General features: G+C 36.4%; 1 protein-coding gene across 1 annotated transcript in view; it reads left to right on the forward strand.

The window, feature by feature from the left end:
* Dcc (DCC netrin 1 receptor) overlaps window positions 1-14,041 on the forward strand; it is a 997,292-nt gene that overhangs the window by 956,492 nt on the left and 26,759 nt on the right. Inside the window, exons 25-26 of the mRNA XM_013018919.1 lie at window positions 1,201-1,317; window positions 13,870-14,031. Of these exons, the coding sequence (XP_012874373.1) occupies window positions 1,201-1,317; window positions 13,870-14,031 (279 nt within the window). The remainder of the gene's footprint in view (window positions 1-1,200; window positions 1,318-13,869; window positions 14,032-14,041) is intronic.

Genomic DNA, 14,041 nt, shown 5'->3' on the forward strand with positions numbered 1-14,041 from the left:
ATTCCTTGTTTTCTTCTTTCTGCCCTCCTCTCTCCCTTCTCCCTTTCTCTCCTTTATCCATAACACTTTTTCTCTCTCCCTCTCTCACTCTCACTTTCTTATTTTGAAGAACTTCTACTTCTGCTTCCAAATGTAATGTTAAATATTGAACAAAAGGAAAGACTAGCGTAGTTAATTACTTTCTTTTACTTCTTTTACTCATTGTTTCTAGTTTTCCAAGATTCTTGTTTTTTATTCTTTCCTACCTGTTTAGGAAACTAGGCATTCTAGTAGCTGTTTTTGAAGGACTGATCTTAAGACAAACCTCTTTTCATTTCTTTTATTAGGAAGTCACTTGATTATCTCTTCACTCGAAGTTTTTTTTTGCTGGATATTTCTAATTGAAAGAAGAGTAATATTGACTAATTTTGTCACCTTCCTATATATGCTACGTATTTTCCTTCTTATGTATATTATGTATACATGCATTTGACACACTGCACATACATGGATAGAGGCAAACATATGTATGTGTAACACCATTTTGTATGTATATTACTGAAATGAGTATACAAGGAGAATTTAGCTTTTGTCTTAACACATTTTATCAAATTAATTTTCTAACTCTTACTGCATCATTCTCATTATTTTTTTTATCAAGACTTAAGTGTAGTATTTTATTTCTGGTGGAGTTTTTTTTATTTTTCATCATCTTTAAGTTAGATTGGTGTGCAGTGATTTCATTTCCACATGTCAGTTTATGTGTACAGTGCATTTTCATTAATGTCATCCCCCTTCATAATTCTTTTTTTATTTTCAGGAAGATTAAATGTCTTTGAGCTGAAAATATCAGTTGTATAGATTTTAGTAAATTAACACACTTGAATATTATTTAGCTGTGAAAAGACGATCATTTATTGACATGGTATTTTTCAGCAGATTACAAATAGTATGTATGCTTTTTGGAAAAAAACATAAAATATATATAAATGAAAAAATATGAGAATGAAAGTAATAAACCTATCCTAGTTCTTTCTGGCTAATGAAATAGTTACTTTTATTAATTGTTTTGAACAATGAAGATTTGTTGTCTGGAAGGAAATATATGCTATTTTTTTTTTAATCTGTGGACTAGAAAGACATTGGCATGCTTGACTAGAAATCCTGGAAGTGTTGCATCTTTAAAGATGTTGTATTATTAAGAGTGTTTTTGGTTTTCAGGTCAAGACACGGAGGAAGCGGGGAGCTCTATGTCCACCCTGGAGAGGTCGCTGGCTGCTCGCCGGGCGACACGGACCAAGCTCATGATTCCCATGGAGGCCCAGTCCAGCAATCCCGGTACGTAAAGCTGGGGCCTCTGTGAAAAAGCCAAATGCTTTCCATGTGTTGCTTTTGTATTGAATTGTATTGAATTATCAGAAATAATTAGAATCTTTTTCTGAACTTTCCAGGCAAAGCAAGTAATGAAAAGTAACGAGAGCCGTATCATTTATAATTGGAAGTCATAATACTTACTCCATAATTATACTTTTATCCAATTACATAGTCTGCTAGCAAACAGATGGTACATAGTTAAGAAAGCCTTTGGTTGAATTTAGGTAGAAAGAGCCAAAGGCCCACTGACATTATTGATCTTTTCATCATTTATAAATGATTTTTAAAGACTCGCTAACAATTCTGAGTGATAATTTTATTCAAAGTATAATTTGAAAATATAAATTTATAAAAATCACATCATGATGTATAAATAATTCTAAAAATAGATAATACTAATTATTTTGTCTTTTCTTCACGGTTCCAATTTTAATACTTAAGTAGTCTAGCTCTATGGAAGCAAAGATTGTCTAGCATTCCCTTACGAGCTCCTCTTTATTGAAGGTTTCTGTCTCACTCCCACATTCATAGGAGATATTAGCATCTGGGGATCACTTCCTTCCCAATTACCTCCACCATTAATCTTGGTAATTACACCCCTCCTGAAGATAATCCATCTCATACTCTGAACTGTTAGCTCCCTAATTTCACCTGCACTGATACTGGCCCCTTCCCTCTTCAATTTGTCAATTCCATGTCAAACCAAACTGGTACCAAGTGTCACCTCATTATTAGCTTCCTGCTCATGTATTTTATTGCCCCTTTGCCCACAGTTCTTCAACCCCTCTAGACCTAGACTACCAACTCATTAAGTGCTACCTTCGCTCTCTGGTCCATATCTTTCATGTCTTCGTGTCCTTTCAGTCTCCAACTCTGTACTTATTTATTACCATCTGTCTCATCTCCTTTGGTCATCCTTCTACACCCTCCTCATCATCTGAAAAAAAATCCAACCATGGTTGAATTAGTAACTCCACTAATTCCTACAGTGTGTCTAGAGAAAAAAACAACAACACTTGGCCTGCCTTTGGTATAGTCCTAGATTGACATCCATCTATATGGAAATAGATGTTTTTTTTCAGTAGTGCCCAGTGTTTCATTTTATAGCATAAATATTTTATTTTTTTCTGACTTTTCACATTTCATTACTTCTACTCTTTACTCCTCTTGATTAATGGTCTTTCTTCTTGCCTTACCAAGAAAAGAGAATCACTCAGAAAATAGCATGAAAATCTGGTGGACCGCTCAACTTCCCCCCGAGGATAGAATGGCCAGCCCTTGTCACTCTCTTATGGATTCACCTGTAATTAACCCTCTGCCTGTACTCAAGTTCTTTCTTACTTGATCACTGAACTGCAACAGCAAGCACTCATACCATGTCCTAACTCTTACTTTAAAACGTGCCAATTTAGTTTCAGTGCTTCAAAAGTTATGTGTCTATCTGTGTTATACACAAGTAATATGACAAATGAACATACCTTCACTTGCTTATAAGTATTCAACATACTCAGGCTAAGGCCAGTGTCATTTTTCATATGTACATGTTTCTGTAACAATGCAATTTTTCATCCGCTCAAGTAACTTGAACCTCAGAGCTGCTGTTTTCCAGCACTAACACATGCACCCATCTGACTTGGGAGGAATTTTTTTCTAAAACGTGGTATTTCAGAGGATTTTTAAAGAAAATCATAAGTAGTGAGAGAGTAAATGGCTGATATGGATAGCATTGTATTATAAGACTGTGGGCATATATTAAATGTGCATTTTATTATTTGATTGTGTTTATGATTTGTTTGATCAAGAATAACCCAGGGTCTGGGAAGATGGGTCAGTGGTAGAGCACTTGCCTTGCATGCCTGAGGCCCTGGGTTCGATTCCTCAGCACCACATAAGCAAAAAGAAAAAAGCCAGAAGTGGTGCTGTGGCTCAAGTGGTAGAGCATTAGCCTTGAGCTGAAGAGCTGAGGGACAGTGCCCAGGCCCAGAGTTCAGGCCCCACGACCGGATCCCCCCCCCAAAAAAAGAATAACCCAGTAATCCACCATATAAGCCTTAAGAGAGATCTCAGTACACTTTAAAATAAGAGATGTTTTATGTTACTTATTTCTCCAGCCAGAAATAAAGACCATGTAGAATTAAGCCATGTATAAATAAAAACCATGTAGAATTTAAAACTTTGGAAAAAAAACACACAGATGCACTGGAGTCTACTTCTCTCCCCAGCTACAACTCACTCCTTCATTTTACCACAAAAGAAACAAGTTGCCTATCCTTTCTACTTTCTGTGGGTTGCAGGATTTTTATTAGTTTCCTTAGGGTTTTCACAATCACTCTCATCTGAAAAGACCCATGATTATCAAGGCTACCAGTATCCCCATGTCTTCAAGTCTTATGGCACCGGTTCTCCACTTTCTCCTGAAGTATTTTCACTGGTGCATAATATTCAAAATGCAACTAATTTTCTCCCTCTTCACCAGCTGCCCCACCATCAGCATCAATTTCCTTATTTCTCTCTTTGTGATATGTAATAATCAGAATGACCCAAGGCTTAGGCTTCTGCTTTCTAGTACCAATGGCCTTTCTGCTATGTACATTCTTATGGTTTTCCAATACCATCTCCAGTCTCATCCATTCCCAGAATCCACTCAGCTTCCTTAGCAACTGTCTCTTCGGTTCCTCCACATGGCAGACAGCTCTGCACACTACAGTAATCTTGACTTCCTGTAATTCCCTCTCCCTACCTCCAAACCTGGTCATGGTCTATTTTCTTCTTTACTCTCACCAGAGATCTAGTTTTATTCTTCAGTATTCTAATTTCCTCACATCTCACATTCACTTTTCATTAAATCCTGTGCTTCCTGATTTCAAAATGTAAACAACACCCTTCCTTTCCTCCTTTTCCCTTTACCAACTCCTTCTTCTTCCTCCCTCTGTCCCTCCTCCCACTCTCTCTATGTATGTGTTTGCTGTTTTGATACTACAGAGTCTAGCTCTATAGTAAAATTCGGCCTGGACCTCACTCTGTACCTGAGGCTGGTCTCAAGTTCACAATCCTGCTTCAGCCTACTGAGTGCTGGAATTACAGGTGTGAGCAAGACATCTTTGGTTTTACCCTTCTTGCTCTGCTTCATTCATCTTTGTGAATATCTGTCACCATCCTACTTGCATTTTTTGTGTTTATATTTTTCTTTGCATAAGGTCTATGAGGGCAAGGATTTTCCTGGTTTTAATCACTTCATATCCCCAATTCTTCCAACCGTACCCAGTACATAATTGGCACTCAGTCAAACAAATGAATGAATGGTTCAGTTTCAGATTACTCCCTGGCACATCTCCACCGTGGCATGCATGTCTTGTTCAATGAATGCCAACTGTTTTTACCTCGTGGAGTAAATACTATGATTACACCTGATTTACTGATGCGAGAACTGAGGCCTGGAAAGACTGAGTAACTACCTTTGGTCACACAGCTGGTAAATGGGACCATCACACTGCACACTGAAGAAAGGGTTTCAGAATTCAGTGCTCCTAGATTCTTAGATACTCACAGGACTCAGATTGCACGGATTGTAGTTGCAGACCAGCCTGAGCAAAAAAAGCTCCCAAGACTCTATCTCAACAGAGAAAAGGTGAGCCCAGTGGTACATATGCCTGTCATCTCAGTTATGGGCAGGTAAAATAGGAATAATATGATCCAGGGATGGGCCTGGGAGAAAAGAGAAACCCTAGCTCGAAATAACCACCGCAGGGAAAAGCTGGCATCATGACTCAATGATGCAGAGACTACTTGGCAAGTGTAAGGCTCTTAGTTCAAGCCTCAGTACCACCAGAATGAATGAATGGTTCTCTGCTCTTTATCATTATTCTCTTAGCTGTAATTCTCCTTTTCTTTCTTTTTTTCATTTTTTTTAATTTTAATTTTTATTTTTTGTGAACATACTGTACAGAGGGGTTACAATTACATGGGCAAGATAATGAGTACATTTCTTATCAAGCATTGCAGCCTCCTCCTTTGTTTACCCTTCACATCTCTTCCCAGCCTCCCCCACCCCCCTACCCAATCCCCAACCCTCCAACCCCCCACCCCCGCACCAAAGTTGTAAAGCTCGTTTTCGACATGACAACTTGTACTTCTCATAGTTGCAACGGGTCCACCTATATCCTTAAACGACTTGTTTCTCCTTTTCTTTCATAGGATTGGCTGCACAGAATGATACTGTTCACTGTCTCTTCTGTTAACATATAGTTTCTTTCTTGAGATAATGGCTTTCTTCTTCAAAAGAGCTGCATTGCTGAATCTTTATGGGAACTTACTATCTCACATAAACCGACTTCATTCACAACTTCTCATATCTCACTGAGTTTTCTGTCCCTGTATCTTGTGCATCCCTAGCTACCCACTCTTCTTTTTGACCTCTACCAAGAACCCTTAAGACGTCTCCAGTACTGACCTTTACAGCTTCTGCATCTTCCAGACTCTTGCAAGACTTTCTTATCCAATTGTCTGCCTAGAAAAAAAAAATAATGCAGCCTATCAGACAGGTTTCTTATTGCTAAATGATTTATGCACCTCCAACCTTTGCCAAGCCAGCCTAACTGGCATTCCATAAATACACATTGCTCTTCATTTGCTTTTGCTCTGCTGACTTCTATCCTTTTGGACCAAGTCAATGGAGATCCAGCACAGCCTTACAAAGTTTGAATGCATCTTTCAAAGACCATGGCAGATACTGATGTTCTGACAAATTATATTCTAATTACTCCATCCAGGAAGTATGACTCTCTTTTTCATATATGAATGACAGTGTTTATACCATTTTGTGGCCTTTATTACATCCACTACTGCCTTCTATGCTTAGCTATTCAAGTCCAAATCTACCCTTCACTAACAAATTGTAAATTATTACATGATGGAAGGTAATGTAGCTAATTCATCTTCATATTCACCCACTGTATAGCTCAGTGCCTAGCACATAATTGGTGCTTGTCAAATATTCATCACATTCTTGAAAGGATGAGTAAATATATTATAAGAATGTCTTCTTTGGATTTGCTCCACATTTGAGAGTTTCTTTTCTTTCCTCAGGTTTTGGTATTGAATCCATGGCCTTGTGCCTGCTGGGCAAGGACTCTACCCCTTGAGCTACACCCCAGCACATTTTTACTACCATAATACATACACTGTAGTGCATCCATGCAATAAATAACATGCCACCATAAACACAAACAAGCTAACATGGCACAAAGCAGTATGGAGAGCCTCACAAGTACAATATTGCATGACAAAAAGCCAATAATATTCTATCTATAGTTCTGAGTGCTGAGTATCAAGCATTCTAGTTTGGAAAATCATTAAGCACTATCTTTGGCATAGTCTCAAATTTCTATATGCATTCTATACTTCTCTAAGGAATGAAAAAAACAATAGAATGCACACTTTTAAATTACTTTTTACATATTACATTCTTCCTTATTTCCTGCAACTTCTTCATTGGCAAAACTATATCTAGCGAAAGGAAATTACTTCCATACATAACCACAGTCAATTTTAAAATAAATCCATAAGCACCTTTATAAAGAAAATACTCATTTTTTCTATTAAGCAACTGACAGGGTCTCACATACCCTTACATAGTTCAAAAACTTGTGGGCCTACATCTTACCTGAGTGTGATTTCATTATGAACAGTAGATAAATTTATGAGTAGTCCCATTTTCAACTGTTTAGTTTAATAGAAATATATCTGAAAATATCAGATTTCTAGTCTTATCTATATAGCTTCTCTTTCATATTTTTGGATTATGGGAGGGAAAAACCTTTTTATCTGTCAATGATCATATTTCTGCCTCTAAACACATATCCCAGATAAGTTGACTGATTCTCCTGAAAGATTCACCATCTACTAGCACAAGCAGGTGAACACCCCAAATAACCTGACTCTCCCGTCTAGTACATGAAAGATGCATGAAAGAGGATGGTACAGACTTGCTTCTTATATAGTGGATAAAGGAGCATTTTTAATATTTTTAGTCTATTAACATTTCTTACTATAATATAATTATTTACTAGAAAATAATTAGAAGCATCAGATATGATTTTCCTGAAATCCTAAAGGATTTATAAAGGTCATATGCTACCTTCCCCAGTGACCAGAACCTCTGACAGATTTGAGAACAGGAGAGGAGTCAAGGAACATGTTTTGGAATAACAAATAACACCTGGGAGGATGAGCGATATGGAACTGTGGGCTAGTGGAGGTCTTAGTTGATCTAGGTGTATCCGTAGAGTTGTTCTAAATGGCCTAACTCTAACTCAGATGATCTTTGATGAGGTAGGTCTATTCTCAAGAAGTAAGGGGGTGAGGTAACCTTGAGTAAACAGCTTCCTTTCCAGAGTATTCCTGGCCCTCTCCTCCTTCCTCAGCGACTGGGGACTGAGCGTTGGGACTTCCACATGCCAGACAAACAATCCCCTACCAATTGAGCTCCGTCTGCCCTCAGCCTTTTTTTAAAGGCAGGATCTTGCAATGTCTTTTGACCAGGCTGGCATTGAACTCAAGATTCTCCTTTCTCTAGTCTTGAGTAGCTGACATTACAGGCAGGTGCTGTCATTCCCCAGTTAGCCATTCAAGGAGACATTGCATCTCAAGAATTTTATGACACAATGGAATATAACTATCTGTATGGCTATTTCTTACTCATTTTCTTTTACAAATTTCTGAGGTAGAGGAGGGGAATCAGAACTGAGAAACAAATGATCTGTAAAATCACCCCAGCTGTAAAACTCCAATCATTTGAGTATAAAAATTCCTGTTGAACAGAATACATTTACAGTTCATTCCATTTACTTTGTTCACTTTCCCTGTAAATATTAGAGGTGGAAAAACATCATATGAAATCACATTTAAAAGAAAGAAGCTTGGAAATGTAGCCTGAAAAGTCTAGTAAAATATACAGTCAATAGAAATCCCTCCATTTTATGTTGTGATAGATTTTGAGTTACTTTCTGATTGTGAGCTCACACCTACATTCACAGTGAGAGTTGTCTCTCCATTTCCACCAGCTATTTTAGTCACTTTGTCTACAGAATACAAATGGTAAGTTGAAGAAACTGTGGAGAAATAAAGACTTAGGAGTAAACTCGGATGTTCAAAGTGAGTTCTGTTAGCTGTTGGTATTATTCTACTAGAAGGCCTACTTGGACATAGATGGACATGAAGAGATATTGGACAATGAGGAGATCAGCCAAGCCCCTTGGGACATGTAATCTCAAATCAGAATCCTTGTTTGATCCTTGAATGCATGGTAGAGAGTGGTCCTAGCTCAATGAACTACCTCAACTAGGTACTCATTCCTCACACAACCTATCTGTCTGCCTATAACCAAACAAGGGTGCTTTCCTAAGAGCAATAAATGCAATCAACTGCTCTAGCACCATGCATAACAACATAAAAATTTTCACTAACCAAAGCAGTGAGAGACAAGGAGTATTGAGTTCAAAGCTCACGTGAATTTGCATTCCAACTCATATCATCTAACAGATGAATCTAAAAATTCTTTATTAACTACAGCATTACTAAAATAAGCATTGATTGAATCGTGATGGCATACTTCTTTCCTTTCTACACTGTGATTAGTTCAGGAGACAGTGCATCCGATGCACCTTTGCAAACCTACTGTGTCACAGACACACACACACACACACACACACACACACACACACACCATGCAATGTTCTGTTCAGTGCAAGAATGTGCACAAGAATGGGCTTTTATATATACTTGTGACTTAACTGGAGTTGAAAACAGTTTGTTTCTTGCCTATTTTATAAACAAGTGACTTTTCAGATAAAATTAATTGGTTACTAAACTTAATTATTAAAATCAGTAGGTTAGAAGGATTGTGTTGACTAAGCTAGCTATGTCTTTACATCTTTCTGAGCTCACACACTCTTGGAATGAGGACCACCTGGGTCAGTATTCCTCCAAGGCAAAGCACCCTGACTTTTTCAACCAGAAAGATCAGGGCCTCATAATCTTCCAGCCTCAGAAGTAAACAACTATTTCTTGTTCAACATTCTGCTAGTCAGCAGGTCAACCCTGGTAGAATGTGTGAAGGAATACTACAGAAACATAGCCTACAATGGGTGAAGTCTTTAGGGGCTTTCTTAGAACCTTTCTATGACATTATCCCTAACAGATGAAGAACCAGACATGGCAGATTTCCTTGAGCACTTGCTTTTCCTCCCCATGTTAAAGGTACCTGCAGAGCACATATTTATGAATGTGCATACTTTTCTGAACGGAGTCCTCTGAGCTTGAGGATGGAACACCATTCCATAACATCACTTGTCAAAGAACACCTGAAAAAAACACAAAGAGAGCATGGGTATTTATCAGGAGCCATAAACACTGAATTCCTAGATGTTGTAGATTATATACAGGTTATTATGTACAGGAAAAGAAAGGCAGAATGGGAAATCATTTCACATAAACTCTTTTTACTTCAACAAATTACTCGTCTTGCATGTATCTCCTGTCTTCTGCAACATATCTCTCCATTTTGTCAAGTATCATATTGAGAAGTATCTAGGGAGGATTTTTAGTTCTTAACATTTGTAGCATTTAAAATAATAATAATAGAAGTGTTCACTTGAGATTTCCTGTAGGTCGCATTTAGTGCTAACATTTTAAAGACTGTTGTTAAAGTTTTCAAATACCACTGTGACCTGTTCAGGGAGCAATGTAATTTGGCAAGGGAATTTCTGTTTGAGAAATCTTTGTACATCAATGTCAGTTGTAATTTCAATTGTCAGCAAGCTGTGTCAGAAGAGATCTCTTGTCATATTTGGCCATGGAACTGAGATTCATAGAAAATGTTCGAAGATATCACTCTCCAAGCTGTTTAACATAAACAAAGTAATGCGATGCATACTTTAAATCATGTGTATGTATGTGTGAGTGCATGTGTGAGTGAGTGTGTACAGGTACACATGCACACACCTGCTTCTCTGGCTCCAAACATTGGTAGCAATGGAAAAATTACAAAAATATACTTCAAAAATGCTTTCTATAGCTTATTTTAGAATGCACTATTGCATGTCTATGTTCTAAGTAAGTTTCAACTTCCCATCCCTTCAGAAATTAATAATAGACTAAAATACCTCAAAACCAGAGCTTTGGAATATGATTCTTTGTAAGGAAATAAGACAGTGAGTATTGTCAGGGTGCAGAAACATAATGGATTTGTTCTTTTTCAAAGAACTCTTGCTAATTACAAGCCCTTGTACTCAGGTCAGCAGTGAAATATAAAACTATCAGAAAGCAAAGTTGCTGTCTTCAACAAATGAAGGACCTGGAACTGGAAAGGATATTCAGGTTCTTGCCAAGTTGTTTTATGTTTCTTCATCCATATTTATTTGGCTCTGTACCAAAAGATACCTTTGAAACTTTTTATAAATGCAATTGTGAAAGATGGGCTCATAATAATATTGCTTATATTATGATGATAATATTATAATATTGATGAGGAATATGTATAATTTTGCAGGCGGTGGGTGTTGTCTTTTAGCTAATCATTGTCACAGTAACTTAGGAGAAACAGTTGTCCATGGAGGGACACATACATTGCCACTTGTCTATCAACACATGGCTACTCAGTGCTCTTATTTGATTAATGACATGAGTGAAATAATAACTAAATTGACTGTCTCCAAGACTGGGAATTTGATTGTATAAAAATAGATTTTATGCATGGTCATAACCAAGTTATTCAAGTCTATTATCATTATTATAACCATATAACTATACACCCCAGGGTACTAAATAATACATCAAATCACTCTGAAAGTCTCCAAGGAGTTAAAATGTCATGTTTCCAAATAGTACTTTTAGAAAATCCTTGTTATTAACTCACTGGATAAAATTAAGGTATCTCTAACATACTACTATGAAAGGCATAACGACAGGCAAATTATAACCTTTTTCTTTAAGGAATTTGTAATCATTTTACCTACAACCTGGCTTTAACCTCACTCTTTTTTTTTTCAAAAAAAGAGTCATTTTTAGTATTCTTTTTCCTAGAGATGTCCATGTCTTTGTCTATCATAATTATGCCTTTGGGCTTATTCTTATTGAAGCATTATGTCATTTATCATTCCCAAGTTTTCATTTGTGTCTCCTCTAAAATAATTTACAAGATCTATGTTTCCTCATATGTGTTTAAAATTTTAAGATTTTAAAATTTTGTTATAAATTAAGTTTCTGTGGAAAAAGAGATTTTTCTGATTTACTGTCCTTTTTAGTAAATCTCAAGGCACACAATAACCATTGGACCTTGGTGTTCTCCCGCTGACCACCTCTCCACTTTTTGAAACTCATGAGGAAGCTCCTCCTTAATAAAGGTTTAGATCACTCCATTCTCACTGAGTTTCCATCCAGATGATGCTTTGTATAACTTACCTTAGAATGACTGTTGCACTATCCATGTTCAAAGTAAATGTCGACTTCCCATCCCATAGGAAAATGTGCAGAAATGGTCCACTTATGCAAATGAGGGTTTTGTTGATTATTTACAGCAAAAAGTAAATGGAATTTTTATATTATGTTTTTGTTTCCTGTGACTATAATTCTTTGAATTTTAATGTTTTCCCTTGGGTTGAGTTAAAATTGTCATTAGTATTTCTTTACACTTGAATATAAAGCTAATGTTTTATTGGAATTTTATCATTCAATGATGTGAATGGTTTTTTAAATTAATTTCTTTATTGTTATTATAGAGGTAATGTACAAAGGGATTACAATTACATGAGTCAGAGAATGAGTACATTTCTTTTCATGCAGTGTCTTCTGTTCCCTTGATCTCTCCCAGTCCCTCCCTCTCTTCTCCACCTACAAGTTGTATAGTTGACTTTCATCCATGCTACACTTTTCACCCTTTCCCTCCAGTTCTGTGCCATCCCCCCACAAAGATATACACATAAATACACCATATATAAGGTAAAGAAGACAGGATCATCAAAAACTAAAAATTAATTTTACAAAGAGAAATCTTCTCCTTCCATATATTGGAGTTCATTCAGTTTGTGTATTACTTTATATAAATATGAAGGGATTTCTGATACATTAATTAGAAATTTCCATGAACAACTGCCAATTGTTGCCTACCTTCATTTCATTGATATAAATATGGAGGAACTTTGCATGTATATACAGATGAATATCATAGCAATGAGTTTTTTATAGCAATCATCTAATGACTTCAGTTTCTTGTAAGTCATGTGCCAAAAGAATACTGTGAAATCATACCCATCCATTTTTAATAATCTCTTTATTCATTACTAAATGAAGTCTTGCATTGTCTTTGCTGAAAGTGAGAGCTTTAGTAACTTCCTATAGAAAGGAATTTGTCATTCATTCTTTCAAATATAAAACTATATCAATGTTTAATAACTCCTCATTATAATAAGAGACCTTACTTAGACCAATAGTGCAATGTAATTTATATCCAGAATAATGAGGTTATTAATAAAATAATTAATATGGTTTTTGTAAGTAAAGGAACATTTTTTCTTTCTGAAATATGCAAGTATGTGTATACTGAATTCCAATGAGTACTATTAGAATGTAACTAAATTAAAAATTATATGTATGAAAGAAATATTATTAATTCTATAGAATATACCTCCAAAATGAATAGTTGCAAAGCCTGGCTTAAGTTGCATAATTTGATAATAAGAGACAGAGAATACTAAACATTTTATAAGGTGATATGAAATGATTAACTTCGGTGAGATAAATATTTCATATTATAATGTAATTGAATTTCTGGTGGATAATGGAATTGAACAAAACTGTCTAAACCTAGAAGATAAAACTATGATTTTATCTGTGGGTTTCAGTCCTTGTAACAAAAAAATAGTTGGTATTCCTAGAAAACATTGTTACCCTTAAAATAATGTGTCACTTGCCTGCACAACTTTGGCTCATCAAAGCATTTTCTATTTAAAGATAAATCTCAGGTTGAGTATTGACATAACTTTGCTTTGTGTTTTCAGGCTGTCTCTCAACCAAGGTCCATTCATTTACAGAATTTAAAAAGAAAAATCCCAGAACTTCCTAAGACCACTCTACACAGCATACGCCTTTTGTGAACAACCATACATTTCTAAATCCATTTCTAATACATTTCTAAATCTTTATAAGGCAAGCGTGTAAGACTGAACATATTGAGTGGGTTTTATCGTAACTCGATTAGTCATTTCTTTGGAAGCTTTAGCCTCCAGGGTGAAGTTCTGAAAGTGAAATGCTAGAGGAGTGGTCTGTCATTTCCAAGTAAAAATGACTAACTAAATAAATAAAATATATATGTTGTATGTATAAGAACTTGCATCATGACCAGGAAAGGTGTACATGAGTGTGAGTAATTTTAATTTTAGTCCTTTCCTCTCAAGCTGATTAGGGTGTAAGGTAACAATAATGCTAACGATAATAATAATAATAAATACCTTTGTTTTGCAGCTGTTGTGAGCGCCATCCCTGTGCCAACCCTAGAAAGTGCCCAGTACCCAGGAATCCTCCCATCACCCACCTGTGGCTATCCGCACCCACAGTTCACGCTCCGGCCTGTACCGTTCCCAACGCTATCAGTGGACCGAGGTTTTGGAGCAGGAAGAAGTCAGTGTAATGCACT

This window comes from Dipodomys ordii, unplaced genomic scaffold, assembly GCF_000151885.1.
Source record: "Dipodomys ordii isolate 6190 unplaced genomic scaffold, Dord_2.0 Scaffold43, whole genome shotgun sequence".
Taxonomy (NCBI): Eukaryota; Metazoa; Chordata; class Mammalia; order Rodentia; family Heteromyidae; genus Dipodomys; species Dipodomys ordii.